The sequence below is a fragment of the Marmota marmota genome, unplaced genomic scaffold, assembly GCF_001458135.2.
Source record: "Marmota marmota marmota unplaced genomic scaffold, marMar, whole genome shotgun sequence".
Taxonomy (NCBI): Eukaryota; Metazoa; Chordata; class Mammalia; order Rodentia; family Sciuridae; genus Marmota; species Marmota marmota.
Window position 1 is genome coordinate 11,238,285 of NW_025999924.1, and position 23,232 is coordinate 11,261,516.

Genomic DNA, 23,232 nt, shown 5'->3' on the forward strand with positions numbered 1-23,232 from the left:
TGTTCTAACCTCTATAGTTCCAAATCACATAAACTTGCCAAGTGGTCCATTATTTGAAGTAATGAAGCTGCAATCTTATAATAAAATGATGACATTATCACATTATGGACATTCGTGTTCTTTTTTGTATGTTTTTGTGTGAAAGTAGCACTCCTTCCCAGACCCAAATGTGTAAGGCTCGTTTCTTGTAATATCCTGTTACTATAAATTGGAAAGAGGTGATCAGGCAAAAATTAGGCATACTAGAAAACCTGCTGAAGGTAGAAGTATACATCACATTCTTATGAAAATAAATTTCTTTTCATTTTTTTAATATAGCCAACTACAGAGATAATAAAGTTGTCATTAATTTATTAACACACCAACACCACGATAAGTAAACATGTCTTGAAATTTTAATTAGCAGTTCTATGTTTTACTTACTTGGATTAGAAAGTTCAAGAAATATTCAAAAAGTAAGATGAAAATTACTTTATTTTTCAAAGAAATATTTCCATATTTATTTACTTTTTTTATAGTAGCAATCCTTTCTTGTTTATTCACATTTGAGAGTTCAAAATGTCAACACAAGATGGCACACGAAAAGAAAATTCTCAAATAACACTAGGTGATCAAGATTAGATGTCTGCTCCCAGAAGGGGCATCCTGTTCGAGGATGAAAAACTGAATCATTTTTCCTTAGTGAAACTTAAGTACTTACACTGTGGACAGGCCTTCTCTGCCTTGAAACGATTATCCTCTGACCACACCAACCTTCATACCTCCACTGACATTATTTACACAGAAAGCACTAATCCTAACTCAAAACAGCACCATCACTAAATAACTATTACCAGGTAAGTGTAATGATGAGTTTTATTACAATACTTTCATACAAATTTATTTATGCCTACATGTAACTAAGTGTGTGTTATTATTTACTAATTCATTTTTTTAGTTTACCATATATCTACTAGAATGAATTTGTAAAGTATAATTTGCTATTAATGTATTATTATATTGTCTTGAAACAATTAATTCATATAATTTAGACAACAAAACCAGGGCAAATCCCTCCACTGTCAACATAAACATAATATATTTTCATTATGTACCATTTAAAAGCACAGAGAATTTTATATGTGTCCTTAAAATATAATTTATTTTAAAAGGTTTCAGTTAGGTATGTTTAAAAATCATGTTTTTGAACTACAAGTTTCTGGGCATGATTATTTAGCTTCTGTTTCAGAATCTGAAATTATAAGTTCCACAAATTGGAGGGGAGAGAGGGTGTTAGTAGGATGTACTTTTTCATTCACTGTTCAAAAGTGAGACCTAAATATAAGAAGATCTACCTACTCTGGTTTATCCCCTGCTCAGTTTCTCACAGGTTTTCATGGGCATGCCTCAAACTGTGACCAAATGACTACTGAGTGTTATTAACTTCATTTAGAAAATAAAAGCCTTAGTTATTAAGAGCAGTCTAAAGGCCACAGCAAGGAAGATACACAAAAATATAGACTGTCAGGTTTCTCAAGTGACTTTGTTTCAGCAGGATTTCCGTTCCTCAAGTAAGTGACAGACACACTCAAACATATTGAGAATAACTGGACTAGAATCTCATATATACCCTGACATTACCCACAGAGCCCCTTGACAATAACTGAAAGAGGTTTTTGGTGTGCTTCAACAATTAGCTGACCACTAAATGAACAAAACTTGAAGGGCCAAACAAGACCATAAATAATTTGGAAAAAAAAAAAAATTTACACAAGAAATTACAACAAAATAAATCTTTAGGACAGCAGAGATCTGATTCGAAAGTAGCTCTATTATCATAGTCAAAATGTCAAGTTTTTGATAAAAAAAATGACAAATGCAAAGAAATAAGAAAGTAACATGTAGGAAAAAGGTAATTAAGAGAAAGGGTAGGGCTGGGGTCATAGCTCAGTGGTAGAGTGCTTGCTTCGCATGTGTGAGGCACTAGATTTGATTCTCACCAATACATATAAATAAGTAAAGGTCCACTGATAACTAAAATAAATATTTAAAAGAAGAGAGAGAAAAAGGGTAACAGAGAAAGCATAGATATTTAACTTACTATGCTAACACTTTATATTAGCTATTTATGAAAGGATCAAAGAGCTAAAGGCAACAAACAAACAAAAAAATTATTAATTAATTTAGAAAAAAAAAGGAAAGAAATATCCCCCACAGAGTAGCAACACATAGAATTCACCAAAACACAACCACAAAGAAATTCTTGAACTAGAGAGCATAGTAACTAAAATGAAGAGAAAGAAAAAATTATGGAAAGACTTAAAAGCCAATCTAAGCAGGCAGAAAGAAGGATCATGTACTTGAAGGTAGGTCAGCTATTATAAATTAACAGCAATAAAAATTCATTAAGAAAAGTAAATAAACCCTAAAAGACCTAATGGACACTACCACATACAAAATTACAGATTTGGAAGTCCCAGAAGGCAAGAGGAGAGAAAAGATGCAGAAAGAATATCTGAAGATACATGGTGTTATTTAAAACAAACAAACAAAACAAAAAACCTCGAATTAATGAAAAATGCCAAGAAATCCAAGGAACTCAAAATATAGTGAAATATAATAAAAACCAAAGACAAACAACAGATCCTAAAAGCAGTGAGAGAAATAACTCAATACACATAAGGGATCCTCAATTTAACAAAGATGGCAGTAGGATGACAAATTCAAAGTGCTATAGAGAGGAGCACTTCAAATCTGCTCACAGTGCAGAGGACCTATCAACCAAGAATCTTATGTCCAGCACAATTATCATTCAAACAATTAAGGAGAAATTAAAATATCCTCAGATCAAAATGGAGAGTGCATCATTGGAAGAGACTTCGCACGGGAAACAAACGGAGTTCTTTTGGAGGAAATGCAAAGAACCTGGAGAGTGCACAGAAAGAAATGAAAAGCAGGGGTAAAGGTAACCATACAGGTACATAAGACTGCACACAGTGTGTTTCTTACTTTTTAACATTTGGATTTTTCTTATCCAGATTAAAGGCAATAGCATAAAGCAATGATTATAGATGTTGATGAACACCCAATATAAAAGATGTAGTTTTTCTCTTTATCCATTGCAGTGTAAGGGAGGGGCACTGAAGCTATTTTGGAATAAAGTTTTTTATATATTATTAAAATCTCGGTGATAGTAATCCAAACTGGAATTTTAAAAATTAAAATGTCTATCCTAATCCTTAGGACGATTATTATTATGGAAATACATCAGAAATTATCTGCCAGGAATTAAAATGATATACTAGAAAAATATCTGTTTAGTATACAAAAAAAGGGCAACAGTGAAGAGAAAGCAGAATAAAATGGATATAATTGACACAGAAAAGGAATAGCAAAATGGCAGAAGTCTTTCCTTATTAATAATATCTTTTAAATACAGAGATTAGATTAGCAAAATGCATAAAGGAACAGTATACAACGATTTGGTATCAACAAGAGACTTTTTAAATTTTTAAATTTTTTTTTGTAGTTGTAGATGGATAACATGTCTTTATTTTATTTGTTTATTTTTATGTGGTGCTAAGGATCAAACTCAGTGCCTTATATGTGCAAGGCAAGCACTCTGCCACTGAGGCACAGCCCCAACCCTCAAAAAGAGACTTTTGTTTCAAAGACAAAAATACATTTTTTTTAAAAAAAAATCATGGATAAAGATATTCCATTTAATAATAATCATTGAAAAGTTTTGTCTTATATCAAACAAAACTCAGGGACAAAACTTATGAGAAAAGCAATGGAAACATAAAGAACATGTAACATTATAAATATCTGCTCCTAACAAAAGACTCCCTTCACCCCAAAATACATGAAAGAAATACTGAATGAACCCAAAATGGAAACAGACACCTCAACAATAATAATATGAAATTATCATATTCCTACTTTCAATAAAGACTGCAAAGGAAAAAAAAATGAGATCAAAAGAAACCATAGAGAAAAAATTAAGAAAACAAGAGTCTGTTTTTTAAAAGATACATAAAATCAATAAGCTCCTAGCTTGAAAAACAAAGAGAGAACTCTGATTTAGATGTGAAGGTCCCCGAAAGAGCCTTGAGTTAACCAAGTGGTAGCAAGGGAAGTGCTTTGAGAGATGGTTGAACCTTTCAGAGGTGAGGCCTAGTAGGAGTCTTTAGGTCCTTGGGGTGTGCCCTTGAAGAAGACTCAGGAACCCAAACCACTGCTCTCTCTCTCTCTCTCTCTCTCTCTCTCTCTCTCTCTCTCTCTTTTGCTTCCTGGCAATGAGGTGACTAGTTTTGCTCCACCACATGCTATTGGCATGATGGGTTGCCCCAACCTAGGGCCAAACAAATCCTTGGGGCCAGCTGAGACATCCAAAGCTCAGCCAAAATAATCCTGTTCTTTTTATAGTTTGATTATTTCAGATAGTTTCTTATAGTGATGGATAGAAAGCTAACTAACACAGAAATGACAAATCTTCATCATCCAGAATCAAGCAAAGAATACCACAAAAACTCCACTGATATCAAGAAGATAATAAGAGGGCTAGGGTTGTAGCTCAGTGGTAGAGGCTTGCCTAACATGTGTGAAGCACTGGGTTTAATCCTCAGTACCACATAAAAAAAAAAATAATAATTAATTAATTAAAGGTATTGTGTCCACCTACAACTAAAAATATTTTTTTTAAAAAAAGAAGACAAATACTAGGGGAAGGGGAATAGGAAGGGCAGCAGAATAAAATAGACATTAGTATTGCTGTATGTAAAAAAAAAAAAAAGAAGACAAATACTAAAAACAACTCTACTCATATATTATGCTACCATATATTTAAAAGAATTAATACACATCTGACATATCTCAACCAGAAAAGAGACAAAAATATTACAAAAAAAAAGTAAATAATGTAACAGTATACCAAATGAATACAGCTACAAACTGACTATAGCAGCATATAAAAATTATATCACATGACCAATTGGGATTCAACCCAGAAATAAAAATTCAATATATAGAAATAAAAACAGAAACAAACAAAAAGTCTCATACCATACATTAAGAAAAGCCAAACTCAACATGATCATGTCAAAAGACATGGGAAAAAATAATAACAACATTAAAAAAAAAAAAAAACTCTGATGATTAAAAAACATTCAACCAAATAGGACTAGAAGGGAATTTCTTAATCTGATAAAGTACATCTAGGAAAAATCCACAACAGGGAGAGATTAAAAACTTTCCCCCTGAATCACAAGGACTTTCTGCTCTTTCCACTTCTAATCAGTCTGGTATTGAAGGTTCCAGCCAGGACAACTGGATTAGCAGAAGTAATACAAAGAATCCTGATTGGAAAAGAAAAAGTTAAACTGTCTCTATTTTACAGATAAGATGATGATGTATAGAGAAACACTAAAGAATCCAAAAATAACTTACTGGAACTAATAAATTAAGGTTCAGCAAACTTGTAGAATGCCAACTTAACATGCCAAAGTCACTTGTATCTCTACATAGTAACAAAAAATAACACAAAAAGAAAATAATATACTTCTATTTACAGTAATATAAAAATAAATATAAAAATAAAAATATATAAATAATTTTAAGCTTATCGAAACAGTGCAATAGAATACTGAAATACTACAAAATAGCACTGAAAGAAATTTTGAATTACCTGAATAAATGGAAAGACATCCTGAGGTAATAGATTGGATAGCTTAATTTAAGACTGTGCCTTAATTCACTCAAACTGTTTATTAATAAAATATTTTAGATTGAGTAGCAAATATTTATTTATTGTGGTTTTGAATGCTGGAAAATCCAAAACCAAGGTGTGAGCAGATTCAGTGTCTGATGAGAGCCGACTTCCTGGTTCACCATAAGACCACTGACAGAGCTTGCTGTGTCCTCATATGGTATAGGGATATGGGCTCCATGTGCTTTCTTTTAGAAAAGGACTAATCCTATTTATGGAGGCTCCACTCTCATGACATAATCAAACTATGAGGGTACATAAACATTCAGTTTACAATCAAATTAATCTAGGAATCCAGTGCAAATCTATAAAAATTCTAACTGCCTTTACTAGCAGAAAAAGACGAGTTGACCACACAATTGGTAAGAAAATGCAAAGGACCCCAAACAGTCAAAATAATCCTATTAAAGGAGATCAAAAAGAATTCATACTTCTGGATTTCAATATTACTACAAAGCTACATTAATCAAGACAGAGTAGTACAGTCTTAGATATAAAGACCAGTGAAAACATAATTCAGAGTCCAGAAATAAACCAGTACATCTAAGTTCAAATATTTTCAACAAGGGTGCCAAGATCATTCAGTACAGAAGCAGTCTCTTCAACAAATAGGAAAAGAAACATTTGGTTATCTACCTGCAAGAATGAATGTGAACCCCAGCCTCACACCACATACTGAAAATTAACTCAAAAAGGATCAGTGAATTATACATAAAAACCTTATAATAAAATATTAACTGTAAATCCTGTGACTTTGAGCTGTGCAATGGTTCCTTAGACATACTATTAGAAACCCATATAACTAAAGAAAAACTGTGATACATTAGACACTCTCAAAATATAAAAATCTGTGTCAAAAGACACTACCAAGAAAATGAAAGGATAGCCCATGGAGCATGAGAAAATATTTTCAAATCATATACATGATAAAGATCGAACAATAAAAATTTAGAATTCAAAATATTTAACTCAGCACTCACCAATAAAAATAAAAATAATCCAATTTAAAAATGGGAAAAAGAATTTGAATACACATTTCTCTATAAAGTCATACAAATGGTCACTAAGCACAAGAAAAAATCATTAGTTCTTAGAGAAGTGCTTGTCAAAACTACAATGAACTACTGCTTTACATCACTAAGATGACTATGATTTTTTAAAAAGAGAATAACCAGAAGTGGAGAAACTGAAATGTCGTACATTACTAGTGGGAATATAAAATGATACAGCTTATCCATTCCACAAAATGTTAAACAAGCCCAGGGTGGTAGTGCATATCTGTAATTCCAGCTACTAGGCGCACTGAGGAAGGAGGATCACAGGTTCAAGACCAGTCTGGGTAAGTTAGGAAGACCCTGTCTCAAAATAAAAATGGCTGGGGATACAGCCTACCGCTAGAGTGCTTGCCTACCATGTGCAAACCTGAGTTTGAGCTGAAGTACCCCCCCACACACACACACATTAATTACAATTTAACATGTCTCAGCAATTCCATCAACTGATGAATGAATAATCAAATATGGTATATCCATAATGGAATATTCTGCCATAAAAAGGAGTGAAGTGTACTGAGGCATGCTACAAGAATGAAAAGTGAAATCATGATACTAAGTGAAAGAAGCACAAGATGAAAGGTCACATATTGTATGACTACATTTATACCAAATATTGAGAAGTAACAAAAAGTAGATTAGTAGTTGCCATGGAATGAGGGTAGAGAATGACAGCCAATAGTTATGGTAAAGAAATGTCCAGGAATTGGTATTGATTGTTGCACAACATCATGAGTACATTTAAAACCACTTAATTGTATACTTCAGTGATTTAAATGTTATATGAAGTTTATCAGAAAAAACTGGAAAAAAATTTTTAAACTAAACAATTCTCCCCCAAAATGCACAGATGTACAGTGATCATTACTACCGTGTTCCCTTGATAATGTCCCAAATGTGTCAAGTTGGCAATTTTTGGAAATCTTTCTTTTGATTCTCCTACTGCTACTGTGTACCTCTCCTAACCAACATAGGGCATACAGTCTCCTCCTTAAAGTAAGCATCTTAAATTGTAGAATTTTTAATAATTACTGTCTAAGTATCCTTGTTATTTGACCTTATAAACAGTATTTATTAAGTCTACAATATCTAACACTTAACATCAGGATAGATAAGTACAAATGGATAGACAGATAAAAGACACATAAGAAACATTTTCCCAATACCAAACTACTTGCTCTTTCACAGACTCCCTTCAGAAATAATACTAATCATTTTTGTAAATTATACCACTCAGTATGTTAACTAATTTGCTCAAGAAAATATTTAACATAAGGTACATTACTTATTTATTTTTACATTTCAACATTTTTCATTTATATTCTAAGCCAATACTGATACTCTACCAGCAAGAACTTACCCTAAGCATGGGGCCATTTTGAAACACATGTGGCTCATCACAAACCACACAGTACTCATTCAATACGGGGATCCGTTGTTCAGCAAACTCAATTGTCTGAATAAAACAACAGAAAGAAATAATTCAGCGGTGTTCATAAATGTTTTCAAAGCCCAGTAAGGACTAAAATATTTCCACAACAGATAGAGTCTTGACTCATACCTGCACTAGGAAGCCACGGTCTCGTATTGGAATGCATTTTGCACCATTTGGCTATAAAAAACAAAGTAAAAGAACCAAGTAATTTTTTAATTGGGAAAATGCATGAATTATAGCCTTTTACCTTTTAGCTTTCTTTTAATACAGAAGTGATCTTTAGAAGATCACATGAAATACTGTCATTGATTATGCAATCAAGATTTTATAAATTCTTTGTTCTATTATAATATCCTTTCTGCCATTACTACTGCAATCTTTACCTAAGCTAAATAGTAGCATTAATTTTGATATTCTACTAAAAATGACTGGGATGTTTGCATGATCAAAAATCCATTGCTGAGCCAGGATTGTGGCTCAGTGGTAGAGCGCTTGCCTAGCATACGTGAGGCACTGGTTTGATCCTTGGTACCACATTAAAACAAACAAACAAACAAACAAAGGTATTAGGGCCATCTACAACTATAAAAAATATTAAACAAACAAACAAAAAAAAAAAAACATTGCCTCAGGGGCTGGGGATATACCTCAGTCGGTAGAGTGCTTGCCTTGCATGTACAAGGCCATGGATTTAATCCCCAGCACCACACACACACACACACACACACACACATAATTGTCTCTATTACTTTTCAGCAAAAGCTCATAGCTCCTAATTAGGACATTTCAATCTTATTTTATACTCAGATACAATTATTCCTCTAAGGAAATATTAAACAGCTATTGAATGTGGCACATCACTAAACTATATACACAGCCATATAGAAGAACATTTATACATTTCTTTCACAGAATATCTGAAATTATTTTTCTTGGAAAAAACTGCCATGGGAAATATTTAGCTATGTAATTATTCAACATCACTTTCTCCAGGTTGTCAAAACTTATCTTTGAATAGAAATGGGCTTTTAGGATGTTCACAGAAAATTATCAACATACACAAATTTATAACTTTACAGCATAATATATAGTTTGACTTTAGAACTAAGTCTACAGAAGAGTAACTTTCTGAAAATAGTATCTTATTTTTATCAACTTCCTTTATGGCTAGATGTATTCATATTATTGGTCATAGCTAAACATGCATCTCCCAACATATGTGTGAACATTATCTAGAAAAAGCAAACAAAAGTTTTTAACCGACTGTTTTGAGAATGTAAATAATATAATCTAATTTTTTATCTGAAATGAGCTTTAATGGCCATAATTTATGAGGTAAATTTTGTTTAAAGCACCACCCAAAGAAATTAAATTATTACTATAGTCATCTCCTGGCTCCAGGACCACCAGAAGAGTTTTAGTATAATGTGAACATTAAGATCATCTTCAAGAGAGGCTCTGGGATATATACTTGTCCATATTGCTTCTCACTATCAGTGGCATCCTTCATGTGCAAAAGTTCCCATCTTAACTGAAAGAAGATTATTCTTAATCTAGTTATAAGACAAATATGGTGTTCCACGTGGAAAAAGGCAGAGATCAAATAAACATACTTAATAAAACACTCAAATTATAGGCTTTCTTAAAAGGAAAAGTTTCAGGAATTCAACTGACTTCCTTTTAGTAGCATTCACTAGTATGGCAGGAATTTGAAATGGACCTCAAATCAATAACTACATCGCTTTTTTTCAGATTTAAAACTAACTTTTCAGGTACCAGCTGTAAATGTCTGGTGCAAGAACAACATCCAAATAGAAAAGAAAATAACAAATTTTTAAAATAAAATCCACCATTCTCAGTTCTTCCCTCCACCAGATGTTATGGAGGAAAAATTCCACTGCCCCTTACATAACAGTTAAGAACTAAAGATGAAAATATTTACGCACAGCAGGCTGGGAAGATGAAGATGAAGATGGTGTTAAGATACCAATAAGCCCTGAGGTAAGAGAGAGCCTCCTGCCCTCTGCATTAGGTTCCTTGAAAAGCTCAGTTTTGGATGACTTGGGGACGCTGGAGTAAGACTTGCTGAGCAATTTGTGGTTTTTAAGTCCATACAGCTCTTCCATTCGGAGATTGCTGGAGTAAGACCTACTTAACAGTTTGTGGGGCTTCAAGTTGGTGTTGTGCTCACATCGTGGGTCTCCAGAACAAGATCGAGTCAATAATTTATGGGACTTTAGAGTGAGGCAGTCCTCTTGCTTCACAGCTGCAGTGCAGGGACGGTTCAAGAGTTTGTGCGATTTAACTGTTGTCATCGCCTGCTCAGCCCTGGGGTCGCTGGACAGGGAGCGACCAAAGGTCCTGTGGGACTTTGCAGCACACACGTCCTCAGCCTTGACTGTGCTGGAACAAGTCCTCCGTAGTAGTTTGTGTGTTTTGGAGATTCCATCTTGCTCAGATTTCAGTTTGGATTTGCTTTTGCCACAACCAGGGGGAGGATAACTTGGCGACCTTTGAAATGAAACAACAATTAATACAGGTAAACTCATGGGTTCAAGGGACCATGGAGAGAGAAATCTTGCCATGCTCAAACTGCACCCCACTGTTGTGCATAGTTACCACCTCATTTAAGTATAGCCTACCCATTTAAAAATCACATAAAGATACCTGTGGGTGATCACATTTTTCCTGAAAAGCTAAAGAAGATCCTACAACTTTTCTCCTTCCTACCTACTCCAAAGTCCAATAGGGAAAATTTGGATAAGGAGTTATGTGATTAGGAAACAAAAAATTTAAGTTTAATCAACATGAAATTAAACTCTAAACACATATGTGAATATCTAAGCATTCTATGAAACAGGTGTAACGTAGACATTTCTTTGAATGTCTTTGAATGAAGAAAATAAACAGATGCCAAGATCATAAAAAGAATGCTTTAAACTGAATAACAACTGACTATCACAAGCTCATTATCTAACAAGGCAACAAAGATGCCTATTACCAACCTGCGCAAGGTAGAAAATAAATGCAGGGGAGACTTCACTTTCTTCTCTGATAGCTTTTTATTGTGTAGGCAATTGGACTTTTCTTTGCTCAGTTTCCACTGCTGTGTAACAAATGTCTGCATGATTCTGTCAATTAAAAGATAATTCTGTTATCACAATTCTGAGATACTTTAAATTCATATTCTATAGTTATTGAGAAGATGATGATCAAAGGAAAAGCATTCTGTAATCAATAGGTGCTAATTAGAATCATATAAGATTTCTCATATATATGAAAGAATTATATAGCAAATTACCAGGATGATACTGTGACTATACCATAATAATTGACAATAATTACTCATTATTAAAACAATTAAATTATATTATTGCTATGATTTAACAATCCAAATGACTGATTGGCTGATGGAAGAATAAAAAAAAAATGGGAACAGTCTTCAGGATCAGCAACTTTAGCTTAAGTGGAAAAAAAATCTGATTAAGTAAAGCCAATTTCTTTTACTTAATTTCCTTCTTTAATTTTCTTCAAGGAAATGAAAGAACACATGGAATTATTCTGGGTCCTCAAGTAGAATAAGTGGTGAGAAAAAGAGTAAAACTGCAAGGAATGATAACTTAATGGCAAATTCGCAGAAAATTTGCCTTTAGAGTTCAAGAAAAAGGGGAAATTTTATTCTACACTTCAAGTTTTTTCCACCCAAAATTTCAGCAGGACTTAAGTGTAATAGCATCATTAGGATCATTTCTCCCTGTAAAGAACAAAAACTCTCCAGCGACAATAGCCTTTGTAGCAAGCAGATGTAGATTCTTTTCCTCCTATAAAATAATCCCTGTCCTTATGCACCATCCCGTAAGAATGCCAGGAAGTACTTCCTAACAAAACTAAACAGGATAAAATGGCTAAAATTTTCTTATTTTCATGTTACTTTAGCATGATGAAGGGCGACTCTAAGACCTAAAATCAGAATTCTTTTTTTTTTAATTTGATGCACGTCGGGAATTCAAATTCCTAGTTTTTCTGGGATGCAACAGAAATGAACTGTTTTGTTAGAAGTCACTTAACAACAGTGGTAACAAGAAGTATATCTACAAACCCTTTTGGCATAATGACCACCTTCTCACATAGAGAACCACTAAAAGATCTAAGTATCCACACCTGAGTCTGGGTTTACTAATGTGCTGGCACCAAGAATTTCTACAGTTGCCACGTGCTTATGATAAAAGAGAAAAACCATTTCAAGGTAAAGCATACATTTGAATCAGGTGACAAGCAATGTTATTGAAGCCAGAATTAGGCAGTCAGTGTAGATAGGTAAATTGAATCAGGACAGGTCTAGGAGGACAATTTTGAGTGAGTCTGGGAAGTTGGAGACTGTCCCCTGAGAGATTTTATCAAGAACCTGCCCCTGCTCCAACCTGTTGCCAAGGTAACCTGTCCCAAAAATTTCCCTTCTCTACAGGGAGCCATAAGGTTGTTAATGTGTCCTTGTCTACTCCATCCTGCCCTTCCCCCTTCAGCCCACCTATTTCTCACCTTTTGGCCACCCCACCATGCAGTTCCTGGTCCTAGTCACATATACAGAAAGAAGAAAGAGGAGGGGGGAAAAAAAGAGAACAAAGAAAGCCTAGGACATATAAAAAGGGCAGAACACCTGGCTTCTGGGGATACCATGTTACCAGCTGTGGCCCCCTTCTCCCTCGTGGGAGAAGTCTGTGTTACCCCTTTTTAAATAAACCCTGCTTCATATGCTTGCCTCGGTGTGCTTCTCTAATGTTCAAACTTCAACATGTGGAGAAGCAGGACTGGTCACCGGTAAACAGCGGTAACATTATGACCAGCTTTGGGAACATGGGTCCCAGGAAAAAAGTCAGTACACTTGGGCAACATCATGCTGAAGTCAAAAAATCTGTGTTTAAGAGCAGTCAGTACTATTCTCATGAGAGGTGAATTTCAACAAAGCAATATCCATCATATTGAATTAACAGCATGAATTTATATGTTGAGTATGTAGCTTTGATTGGCATTTAAGTTGAAAACCCAGTTAAGGAAACTTAAACTTGTGTCAGACTAAACATGATTTATAATATCAAATTTTCAACCTAAAATCAATCTTTAAAAAATAAAGCAAATTTATCAAATAATCATTTTAATGGGAACATTAATAAAACCTAGTACCTATTCTACCAGGTTGTTAAAAGTTGTATTACGGGGGCTGGGGATGTGGCTCAAGTGGTAATGCACTCACCTGGCATGCACGGGGCGCTGGGTTCGCTCCTCAGCACCACATAAAAATAAAATAAAGATGTTGTGTCCACTGAAAAATAAATATTAAAAAATTCTCTCTCTCTCTAAAAAAAAAAAAAGGTGTATTATATCCACAACTTCTTTTTCTGAGCCCATCTGATGTACTCAGAAGTTATGAAGGGGAGAAAGTCATTTATTCCTGGACCTCTGGGCTTTTATAATTCTTATTTTTGGTCACCTCCATTTTACTTTTAACAAAAAAATAAAGTTCTTTTGTATTAGAAAAGCACATTAGAGAAAAGCAGGTAAAATAGAATAGCATAAAAAGGGAGGGAATTTGATGAGGAGAAAAATCACAGAAAGAAAAAAAAAACTGTGCCAAAATGTGTGGCACCTCCCCATGTGGAGCAGGTTCCATGAACGCTCCAAGACATGTGGAACATAGACTCAATAGCAGAAAACAAAATCCAACTGATCCAATAAAACCAATGGGACTGGAAAATCATACCTAATCCTAGAATAGAAAACTGAGAATGTCTCCTGTGAGTCCTTATAAGAGAATACTGCATAATATAATGTGCTGAACATACATTGTAAATTGACTTTAGTTTCAGAGATGCAGACTTCTAAACATTAAGGATTTGCTATCTAATTCTATACTTGTACATATTTAAACTCAGCAATGGGGATTTACAAGAGTTTCCCCCAGGCCCATTTAAATGTGGTCTATACAAAGGAAAACTATTCTGTCTTTTAAAAAATATAATAACATCATGTCAATTGCAACATCTTGCATAAAACTGGAGATCATTATATGAAGTGAAATAAGACAGGCATAGAAAGACAAGTACTATGTGATGTCACGAACAGGTAGAGTCTAAAACTCTTGATCTCAGAGATTCTGAGAGCAGATGGTGGTTAGCAGAGGCTAGGAGAGTTGGAAAGTAGGGATGGGTAGGGTTGGTCAACAGCTCTAAGTTAGAATTAAGTAAGAATAAGAAGTTCTAGTGTGCAATTGTGCAACAGGGTAACTACAAACAACATTTGTGTACTATATATTTCAAAAAGTCTACAAGAGGGGCTGGAGTTATGGCTCAGTGGTAGAATGCTTGCCTAGCATATGTGAGATCCTGGGCTCAATCCTCAGCACTGTATATAAATAAACAAATAAGTAAGTCCATTGACAACTAAAAATATATATATTAAAAAAATCTACATGAAAAAATTTTGAATGTTTTGCCATTAAGACATAACTGTTTCAGAGAGATATATTTAAATATTATATAATGTATACATATATCAAAATATCACACACTATTAATATGTATAATTTTCATGTTTACACATGTTAATAAAGGTAATTAAAAATCATTCTAGAAAAATGCAAATGCATTGTGAATTATTTAGATTTAGCCATCATAATGTGTACCTTTACTTCATATTGTAAATAAATAGTGTTACCTGTCAACTTTTTTAAAATTGAAAGTTAATAAATACAATAAAAATGCCCTTAGTTCAACACGGGTATTTCACATCCTCTTAAGAAAGGCTGGCTCATCAAGACTGTCTGAGGAAGAAGCCACATTTCCCCCTGTGGAAGTTCAACAAAGGGGAGCACATGGACAGCATCATTATTACCTTCAGGGGAAACCATAGCAAGCAAAATCATAAACTGACAGGCCCCCAGGCCTCTGCCTCAGCTCATACCAATAATCACTCCACTTTAGGAAGAACTGAAGACCACTATGGTTCTGCTCAAAGACATAACTCTTTCTGTTGCCCTTGTTTTGGGCTGTATCAGAGTTGGGTTTTTGTTGTTGTTGTTGTTTTAAGAGTTTTAATTTTAAAGTTAGACATAAAAATCAGAAAACAAAACGAAATTGGTGTTAAACAATGAAAAAATTATCATTAAGCCTCAATGAGATTCTATGAAGTCAAACACAAGAGCTTCACTCATCTTTTCCTGGTGCTCAAAACCTACTCCCATTTATTTCTACTTTAGATCTGTGTCAAAATCTTAGTGACTATATATAATAAGAACATATTCAAGAATGTCTATGCAAATTAACTACATGCATATTATATTATTGAATAAACAAATTAATTTATAACATATAAACTGTCACTGTACTAGTCAAGATTCAACTGGGAAATAAAGAGCTTAGTTTCAAGAAGGAATGTTTCACAGCTGTAGGTAAGGGAGAGGATTAGGAAAGGATTAGTACAGTATCCCAGGGCCAGAGACTGCTTTTCTATTACTCCTCCAAGTCCCAAGAAGATGGCAGTGAAAACAACCAACAGACCTGGTAAGGACAGTCAGGCAAATGCTGCATCCTGGAGCCAAACAGGAAGCTGCTGTTGAAAGACTAGGCAGCTCAAGGTGACTGCCTGGGGAAGAAACCAGGGCAGTAAACATTCCCACCTTAGGCTCCTTGCTCCCTTTGTTGGTGAGGTTAAAGACACCACCAGACTCTGTGTCTACATGGGCCAGCCTTCCTGGTTATAAACTGCAGGATACTGGAAGAAACATAGTGGATCCGGGCTGGCAAACAGATAGGCCTGGACCGACTGACAGAGAGCTCTGCTAACAAAACTATGGAAGCACCACTTAGCATCAGGATGATTTCCTTTCCTAAGGTAATCACTTCAAACAGATCTTACTGAGTAAGACGCTGAAAATGAACAACATGAGAATTCTCTTGAATAGAAATTCCTTTTTATTATTCTTTTGCAGACTTACTTTTTTAGTTGATGTCCCAATCCAAATCGCTCTTTTGTGGAAATCTGAAAGACATCAACAGTGGGCACTAGAAAGAAAAAAAAAAAATTACAATCAAGTACTGAATTAAAACTCAATCATCAGCCAGGATATGCATGCATATACATGAAGTTAAAAACAGTATGCATGCAGTTCTATATATTGCTATTTACATTATGTATATGTGTGCATATATATGTGTGTGTGTACATGCACATGAGATCATTTTGGACCATTATTAATATAAATGTACATGGATGTAAATCATGTGCAACTATGGAAAATAATCTCTAAAACAATAGCTTAAGTAGAAACATAGAAAAGTTAGTGTACAAATTCGTAAGTGGAAGACAGACATCGTTTGCATAGACATACAATATACTTTTAGAAAAAACAATAAGAGGCCAAAGCATGAGACTTATTTTTTACTATATATCGTCTCATATGATTCATATTTTTACCATATATTTATATATTTCTTTATAAATAGCTATTTCTTGAAATTAGCAACTCCACTCAAAAAAAGTTTTCTCAACGATTTTTATTCACTGGTTTTGAGTATTTATCAGGTGCCCATTGTATCAGTAACAATAGATGAAAGAATAAAAGAGTGTTCATGTATCCTGCCCTGGGAAAGCCTGCAATGCAGTGGGAGGAGACAGACAAAAAATGCATAAGAAAACAGACACAACTGGAGATCTGCAGAGACAGAAATGGACAAGTCGCATTTTAGGAGATGGAGGCAGAGGACTATGGATAGAGATTTATGGGATCTCTTAATCAAAGGGCAAAAGAAGTAGAAAAATGGCTCAAGAACTTACTGCAGAGACAAGAGCTATGGTGGCTTGGATCAGTGGAGAGGATGAACACTTTGGATTCATACTTTCTAGGACAGATTTCACTGGGTTAGATCTTAGATGTGGGAAACACAGGAGTCAATGGCAAAACCAAAGATTCTGAGCAGGATGAAATTTAGAAATTCCTGGTATATGAAAAACTGCAGGTGGAACAAATTTCAAGAGGTGATAAATTTGGTTATTTGATCTTCAACATTTTAAGTTTGAGATGCTTTTTACACTCAAGTGGAAACAAAGGCAACTGGACAGTAAAGGCCAGCATTTAGGCACTCCGGTGAATGAAATATACTTAAAAAAAAAAAAAAAACTCAAAATAGCCAGAGTATAAAGGTAATTAAAGACATGATGCTAGAGGAGAAGCTACTCATTGAATTTAGATGGAGGAGCAACCTCTGCATCCAGGAGCATGCAGAGGCTGCATGAGGAAAAAAAAAAAGCTGCAGAGGAAGGGACATTAGAATAGAAAACTCCAGAGTGCTGCTGCTCTGAACACAAATTCACAAAAGCCTGTCAAGGACGGGGTGAGCAACCATTAACAAATGCTACTCAATTACAACAAAGACTTAAAACTGGTGATGGGGCCATTTAGCAATACTGAAGTCTCTGGATACAGTGACAAGAGCAGCATTTGTAAAATGGTGGTAACAAAAAAATGTCGTCTGGTTGGAGTTGAGGGAAGAAAAAAGACATGGAAATGAAGTTACCTAACAGAGACAACTAATGATGAAACTATAACAGCCAAGAGAAACAGCAGTAGGGTACCAACTGAAGAAGGATTTCAGTGCAAGTGGGTTCTGTTTTAAGGTGAAATAAATTTGTTTGACAGTAGGAATCTTCTAGGTGAAAAAAGATATGAGTAGCACAGGAAACAAAATGAGAACTGCTGGAATGGTGCCTTGGGTAGGTATAAGGGGTTGGAAGCCAGTACACAAACAAAAGGATGACATGAAATGGGTGCTCCAACAGTGCCAATCACTGTAAGGGTTGGGACAGGGATAAAAAAAAAAAAAAAAAAAAAAATTCACACAGAAATCAAAATGGCATCTGCAAAATGCCTCGCTCCCTGTGTTGGCCAGTACTCTGCGGTGCAAACACAGCATTAATCAGAGAAAATGTTGTCTCAGTATTACCAAGCCATCAGTTTCTTTCCTAAGAATAGTCTAAATCTTATACAAGGAGTGGTGAATAAAGTAGACATCATTCCAAACCACTGCTCCAAATGCAGGGTTATTGAAATTCAAAACTCTAATCCAATTGAAAACTCACAAAATATGACCACATTGTACTCTCCCTATAAATTTTAAGAAGACACAATCTTTTCACAGAAAGAAAAAGTGACTGAGAAAAGAAGGAAGGGAAACTAACTTGAAAAAGGTAGGAAACTCCAAAACATGCTAGAAGCACCCAAACTGTCACTGGAGAAAATTATTTGAGATAGAAAAAGCATAATAACAGACACAAGTATTTTATCCAGAATACATTAATTATTCCAACAAATTAGTAATATAGACAATAAAATTTAATCATAATAGGCATGACAGATTAGAAAATAAGTATCATTATTTGGTCAAAATGGTAAAATTTTCTGGGACATATATTACTCAGTTAGTAAGAATAAAATATTATGCCAGGTGTGGTGGCCCATGCCTATAATCCCAGCAGCTTGGGAGGCCGAGGCAGGAGGATGAGGGTTCAAAGCCAACCTCAGCAAAAGCAAGGCTCTAAGCACCTCAGTGAGACCTTGTCTGGGAGTATGGCTCAGTGATTGAGTGCCTGAGTTCAATCCCTGGTACCCTTCCCCCCAAAATTTGAAGATCAAGTGATAAAACGCATATTGCTAGTAAAATTAATGCAATTAACTATAATTAACTACATCAGAGAAAGACACAGAATGTAAAAGAAAAATGGACACTATCTTTGTTTCTGTATACTTAAAAAGATAATTTTAACAATCTTTTTTAAAATTAAGAGTTACCTAAAAACCAGTAATGATAACTGGGAAATACACTGGACTAAAAAAGTCTGGTTAGGAAAACAAGTACTAGGGAACAAACTTTGAAAATGAATGACCTAAGCAGTCCCTTCCTAAACATACAGGACAGTACTAATATATAAAACTAGAAACAACAACAAACATTTCTGGGAGAATAAAACTTTGAAACTTTAGAAATGTTTATTCTTCCCAAATTTTTTACCTCAAATACAATCAAATTCTCCACAGGGTTCATTTAGGTGGCAACGAAATAAAAACTTGACAGAATGTATTGAAAATAAATTTTCACATTTAAAAAAAAAAAAAAAGTTAAAGTTAAAGCAGGCTTATCCTTTAGACCTGAAACTGGACTTACACATCAGCAATTCTGAAATATACACACATACATTTATAGATATATATTGTATCATAAAAATCATAACAAATCATGTCTTTGCTTAAAGTATATTTCCCTATAAACAATAAAAAAACATTTATTTCAAAGTGGAAAAAGACATGCATTTCTCCAATTCTCATCTTTCTTCGTCTTTCACATATATTGTCTTATTAGCCTTAACCATGTACTACAGTTCAAATCAATGCTATTCATACACACATTTCCAAAATGCAGGAATAAGTGATTTTCAAAAACAACTGTTAAGGTCAATCTGGATCTTGGATTAGTCACACATGTTTTACAAGTTTATTTTACTATAAATGCTAATACCTTCAAAGGCACATTGCAAAACAGTCCTTTTTATTTGCTTACAATAATCAAAATTATAAACTATGATAAAACCTAACTATTTCTTCTGGAGTAATAAATTATATGTTCCTTTTCAGTAACATTATCTGTAAATGTACTCCTATATTACGCATTACTGCCCATTTTTAATCATGCCTTTTCCCTCAAATTATCAACAAGTAAAAAAAAATAACCTTTTAAGGTATTTACTAGTGAGATGGATGTAAGTAAATACTGACGAACAAGCTCCAATTTAACTAGTGCTTAAAAAAAAAGTGGAGAAAACCACCAAAAAAGACCAGAAATTTGGAATAATTCCATTCCATGCATGAAACTGCCAACAAATTTCACTACAAAGAGAGCAGATGGAACCAATCTTCAGGGACATTAAATGGCTAGTCCTAAACTCCCTACTCCATAGAAGAGGAAGTTAATGGCAAACAACCACCAACATATCTCAAAATTAAGAGGGCTAATGAACCACGACACCGAACATGCTCCAAGGAGCTGGAGGATGGCTGTCTAGGGAGCAAAGAGCAGGCCTGACAGGGCTTCCTTCAACAGATATTGACCCCTGTCCTGTCAACTGATCAAATGTCTTAAAACTGCTCACAGAAGAAACCAATAAAGGGATGTGAGGAATTCAAGAACAAAGAGGGAAAGTTCAGCAAGAGTACAAACTAAGGTAAAGTCCCAGCTTCAACTATCCTGTGCATAACAATGAAGCACAAATTACACATCAAAGTTTATCTAGCTTCCAGGCCAAGTAGATAGCCACTGTACTCCCACAGGGGTTCACACCAAAAAGGTGGGGAGAAGAAAGAGAACTCTCAAGCCCATACCTCTTCTTCCAAGGATGAGTGATTACAGATATTTTACGGAAAAAATGAGCAGCCGTTAGCAGCAAGATGTGCAGGGCTGGAGGATAGGTGCACAGGGCTGTAAAGAGGTGTCTTAGGGAGCCAGGGCACAAGTGTTCCCTGTCCACCCCCACTAGCTGTCAGATCTCAGAAGTACTGAATCTAATGTAGACTAAGAGTAGAATTCTTTCAATTTCCTCTTTTTTTAATTTTTTACTGTAGAGAACATTTATTTATTTATTTATTATTTATACATTTATTTATTTTTTACAGTAGAGAACATTTTGACTATTATATATACATGGAGTATAACTTATTCTAATTAGGATCCCATTCTTGTGATTGTACATGAAGGGGAGTTTCACTGGTTGTATATTCATATATGAACACAGGAAAGTTCAATTTCTTCTTGTTAACGGAAAAAAAGCCATACACAAAACACATTAATTTCTGAAAAAAGTGTACCTTCAACTGGAAAACAAATTACCATTCTATATGAATAATATGCTAAATTATTGATTAATGTTCAAAAGATTTAAAATGATTAAATAAAATAAAATGAAAGCAATTAATGATAAAAAGGGTATAATGTGGAATGAGCAGAAACTGACCAAATTAAAAACAATGGGAACATTAAGTTCAAGACTGAATCATGCGGCTGGAGTCATGGCTCAGTGTTGGAACGCTTGCCTAGCATGTATGAGGCCCTGGGTTCGATCCTCAGCCCCGCATATAAATACATCAAATAAGGGTTCATCTACAGTTTTAAAAATAGTTTAAAAGAAGAAGAAAAAAAAACATTAAAAAAAAAAAGACTGAATCATGTAAAAAAATTACTTGGTGAAGTAAAAAATAGACTGCAAGAAAACTTATGAAGTACTCAGACAAAAAGGATGAAGAAATGAAAGAAATGATAAACAACATGGAAGTCCAAGATATTAGAACCAATCTACATTGTAAGGAGTATCTGCCATAGACATGCTGGGACATGCTGGGACTCAGTAAGTTGGTGGCCATAAGAAACAGCAGCCATTGAACTGCTTGCATTTGATAAAGAGGTGTAAGGGGCACTAGCCATAGACATGCTTAGCAATGACTGGTTACAATCAGTAGGGAGCACAGCACAATGGACATGAACAAAGAAAATCACCTCACTGGACATAACCAATGAACACTGACTTTCACTAGGTGTAACCAATCACCACCATACAACACCAACTTGGAATTGTATTTAAATTGCTTGTCCTGCCACATTGAAGAGTTTTCTCCAAGGACATCAGTGAGACTGGCTGCCTTGCTGTCTGTTCCTAACTGACTCCACTATTCCCTGACATCCAGCCATTGGCTGGAGAGAAACACCAGAGAAGAACAATGTCTGCTCTTTGGCTAAGAAAAGTCACGTGGCATCAGAGGTTTTGGGGGGCTCCTGTTGCCTTAGAATTGTTTATCTGTTTATAGTGTTCATTAGTATGCATTGAATGCTAGTTGAGGTGCTCCCACACACAAACACTTTTTGCATTAATTGTTTATATTTGATGATTGTGTGATCAAATATAGGCTTGCATTTAAAGACAATCCACCTCTGAGTAATTATTAATAGCACTACTCGCAACATACATATGTTAGGACTAGCAAATAATAGTCCAAATACACATGAAAACATGAACCATAGAAGTTTCTAAAGCATTTTTCCCCTTTTTGGGAGGAACCACAAATTATACTTGGTAAAGTTCGTCTCACAAAACAAAAATGTCAGGCATGAAAAAACAAACTCTCAGGTTTCCTTAATTTACAAATTGCTCAATATATAAGTAAATCAGGAGATTAAAAAAAAGGATGGATATTTTGTGATACTAAAAAAGTAGTGTTAAACAATCAAAATAATTAAATATGAAGTCAAGTGATTGCTAAAATGCTTGTAAAACTATGGAAGTGTAAAAAAAAACCTTTAAAGTGATATTGTGAAGTAAAACCTCTAAAATTCAAGATTATGTAAATAAAATAAGTGACATTTTCATCGTACACAGATGGGATTTTCGTGAGTAGAGATTGACTGGATTTCATTTATAATTCTAAATGGAAGATAAAAAGTTGAGACAAGAAAACTTTTTTTTAAATAGCAATTCTTTTTAAAATTATTTTATTTATTTATTTTTATGCAGTGCTAAGGATTGAACCCGGTGTTTCACACATGCTAGACAATTGCTCTGCCACTGAGCTACAGCCCTAGACCCCAACATGAAAGATTTTAACCACCATGAAATAAAATGGGCACATCGTAAATCACTAAAGTGCCACATGGCGAAAAATATGTAGAAACATCCAAAATCCAAATACCAGCGAGGCAGAGTGGCATATGCCTGCAATCCCAGCAACTCAGGAGGCCGAGGCAGGAGGACTGTGAGTTCAAAGTCAGCCTCAGCAACTTAGCAAGGCCTTATGCAACTCAGAAAGACCCTGTTTCTAAATAAAATATAAAGGGCTTGAGAATGTGGCTCAATGGTTAAGCACCCATGGGATCAATCCCCAATACCAAAAAAAAAAAAAAAAAAAAAAA

At 34.6% G+C, this 23,232-nt stretch overlaps 1 protein-coding gene across 1 annotated transcript in view; it reads right to left on the bottom strand.

The window, feature by feature from the left end:
- The window catches only part of Parp8 (poly(ADP-ribose) polymerase family member 8), a 177,573-nt gene that overhangs the window by 29,462 nt on the left and 124,879 nt on the right, over positions 1–23,232 (bottom strand). Inside the window, exons 9-13 of the mRNA XM_015497364.2 lie at positions 16,224–16,290; positions 11,239–11,364; positions 10,180–10,744; positions 8,360–8,410; positions 8,159–8,254 (exon numbers count right to left, since the gene is read on the bottom strand). Of these exons, the coding sequence (XP_015352850.2) occupies positions 8,159–8,254; positions 8,360–8,410; positions 10,180–10,744; positions 11,239–11,360 (834 nt within the window). The 5' untranslated portion in view covers positions 11,361–11,364; positions 16,224–16,290. The remainder of the gene's footprint in view (positions 1–8,158; positions 8,255–8,359; positions 8,411–10,179; positions 10,745–11,238; positions 11,365–16,223; positions 16,291–23,232) is intronic.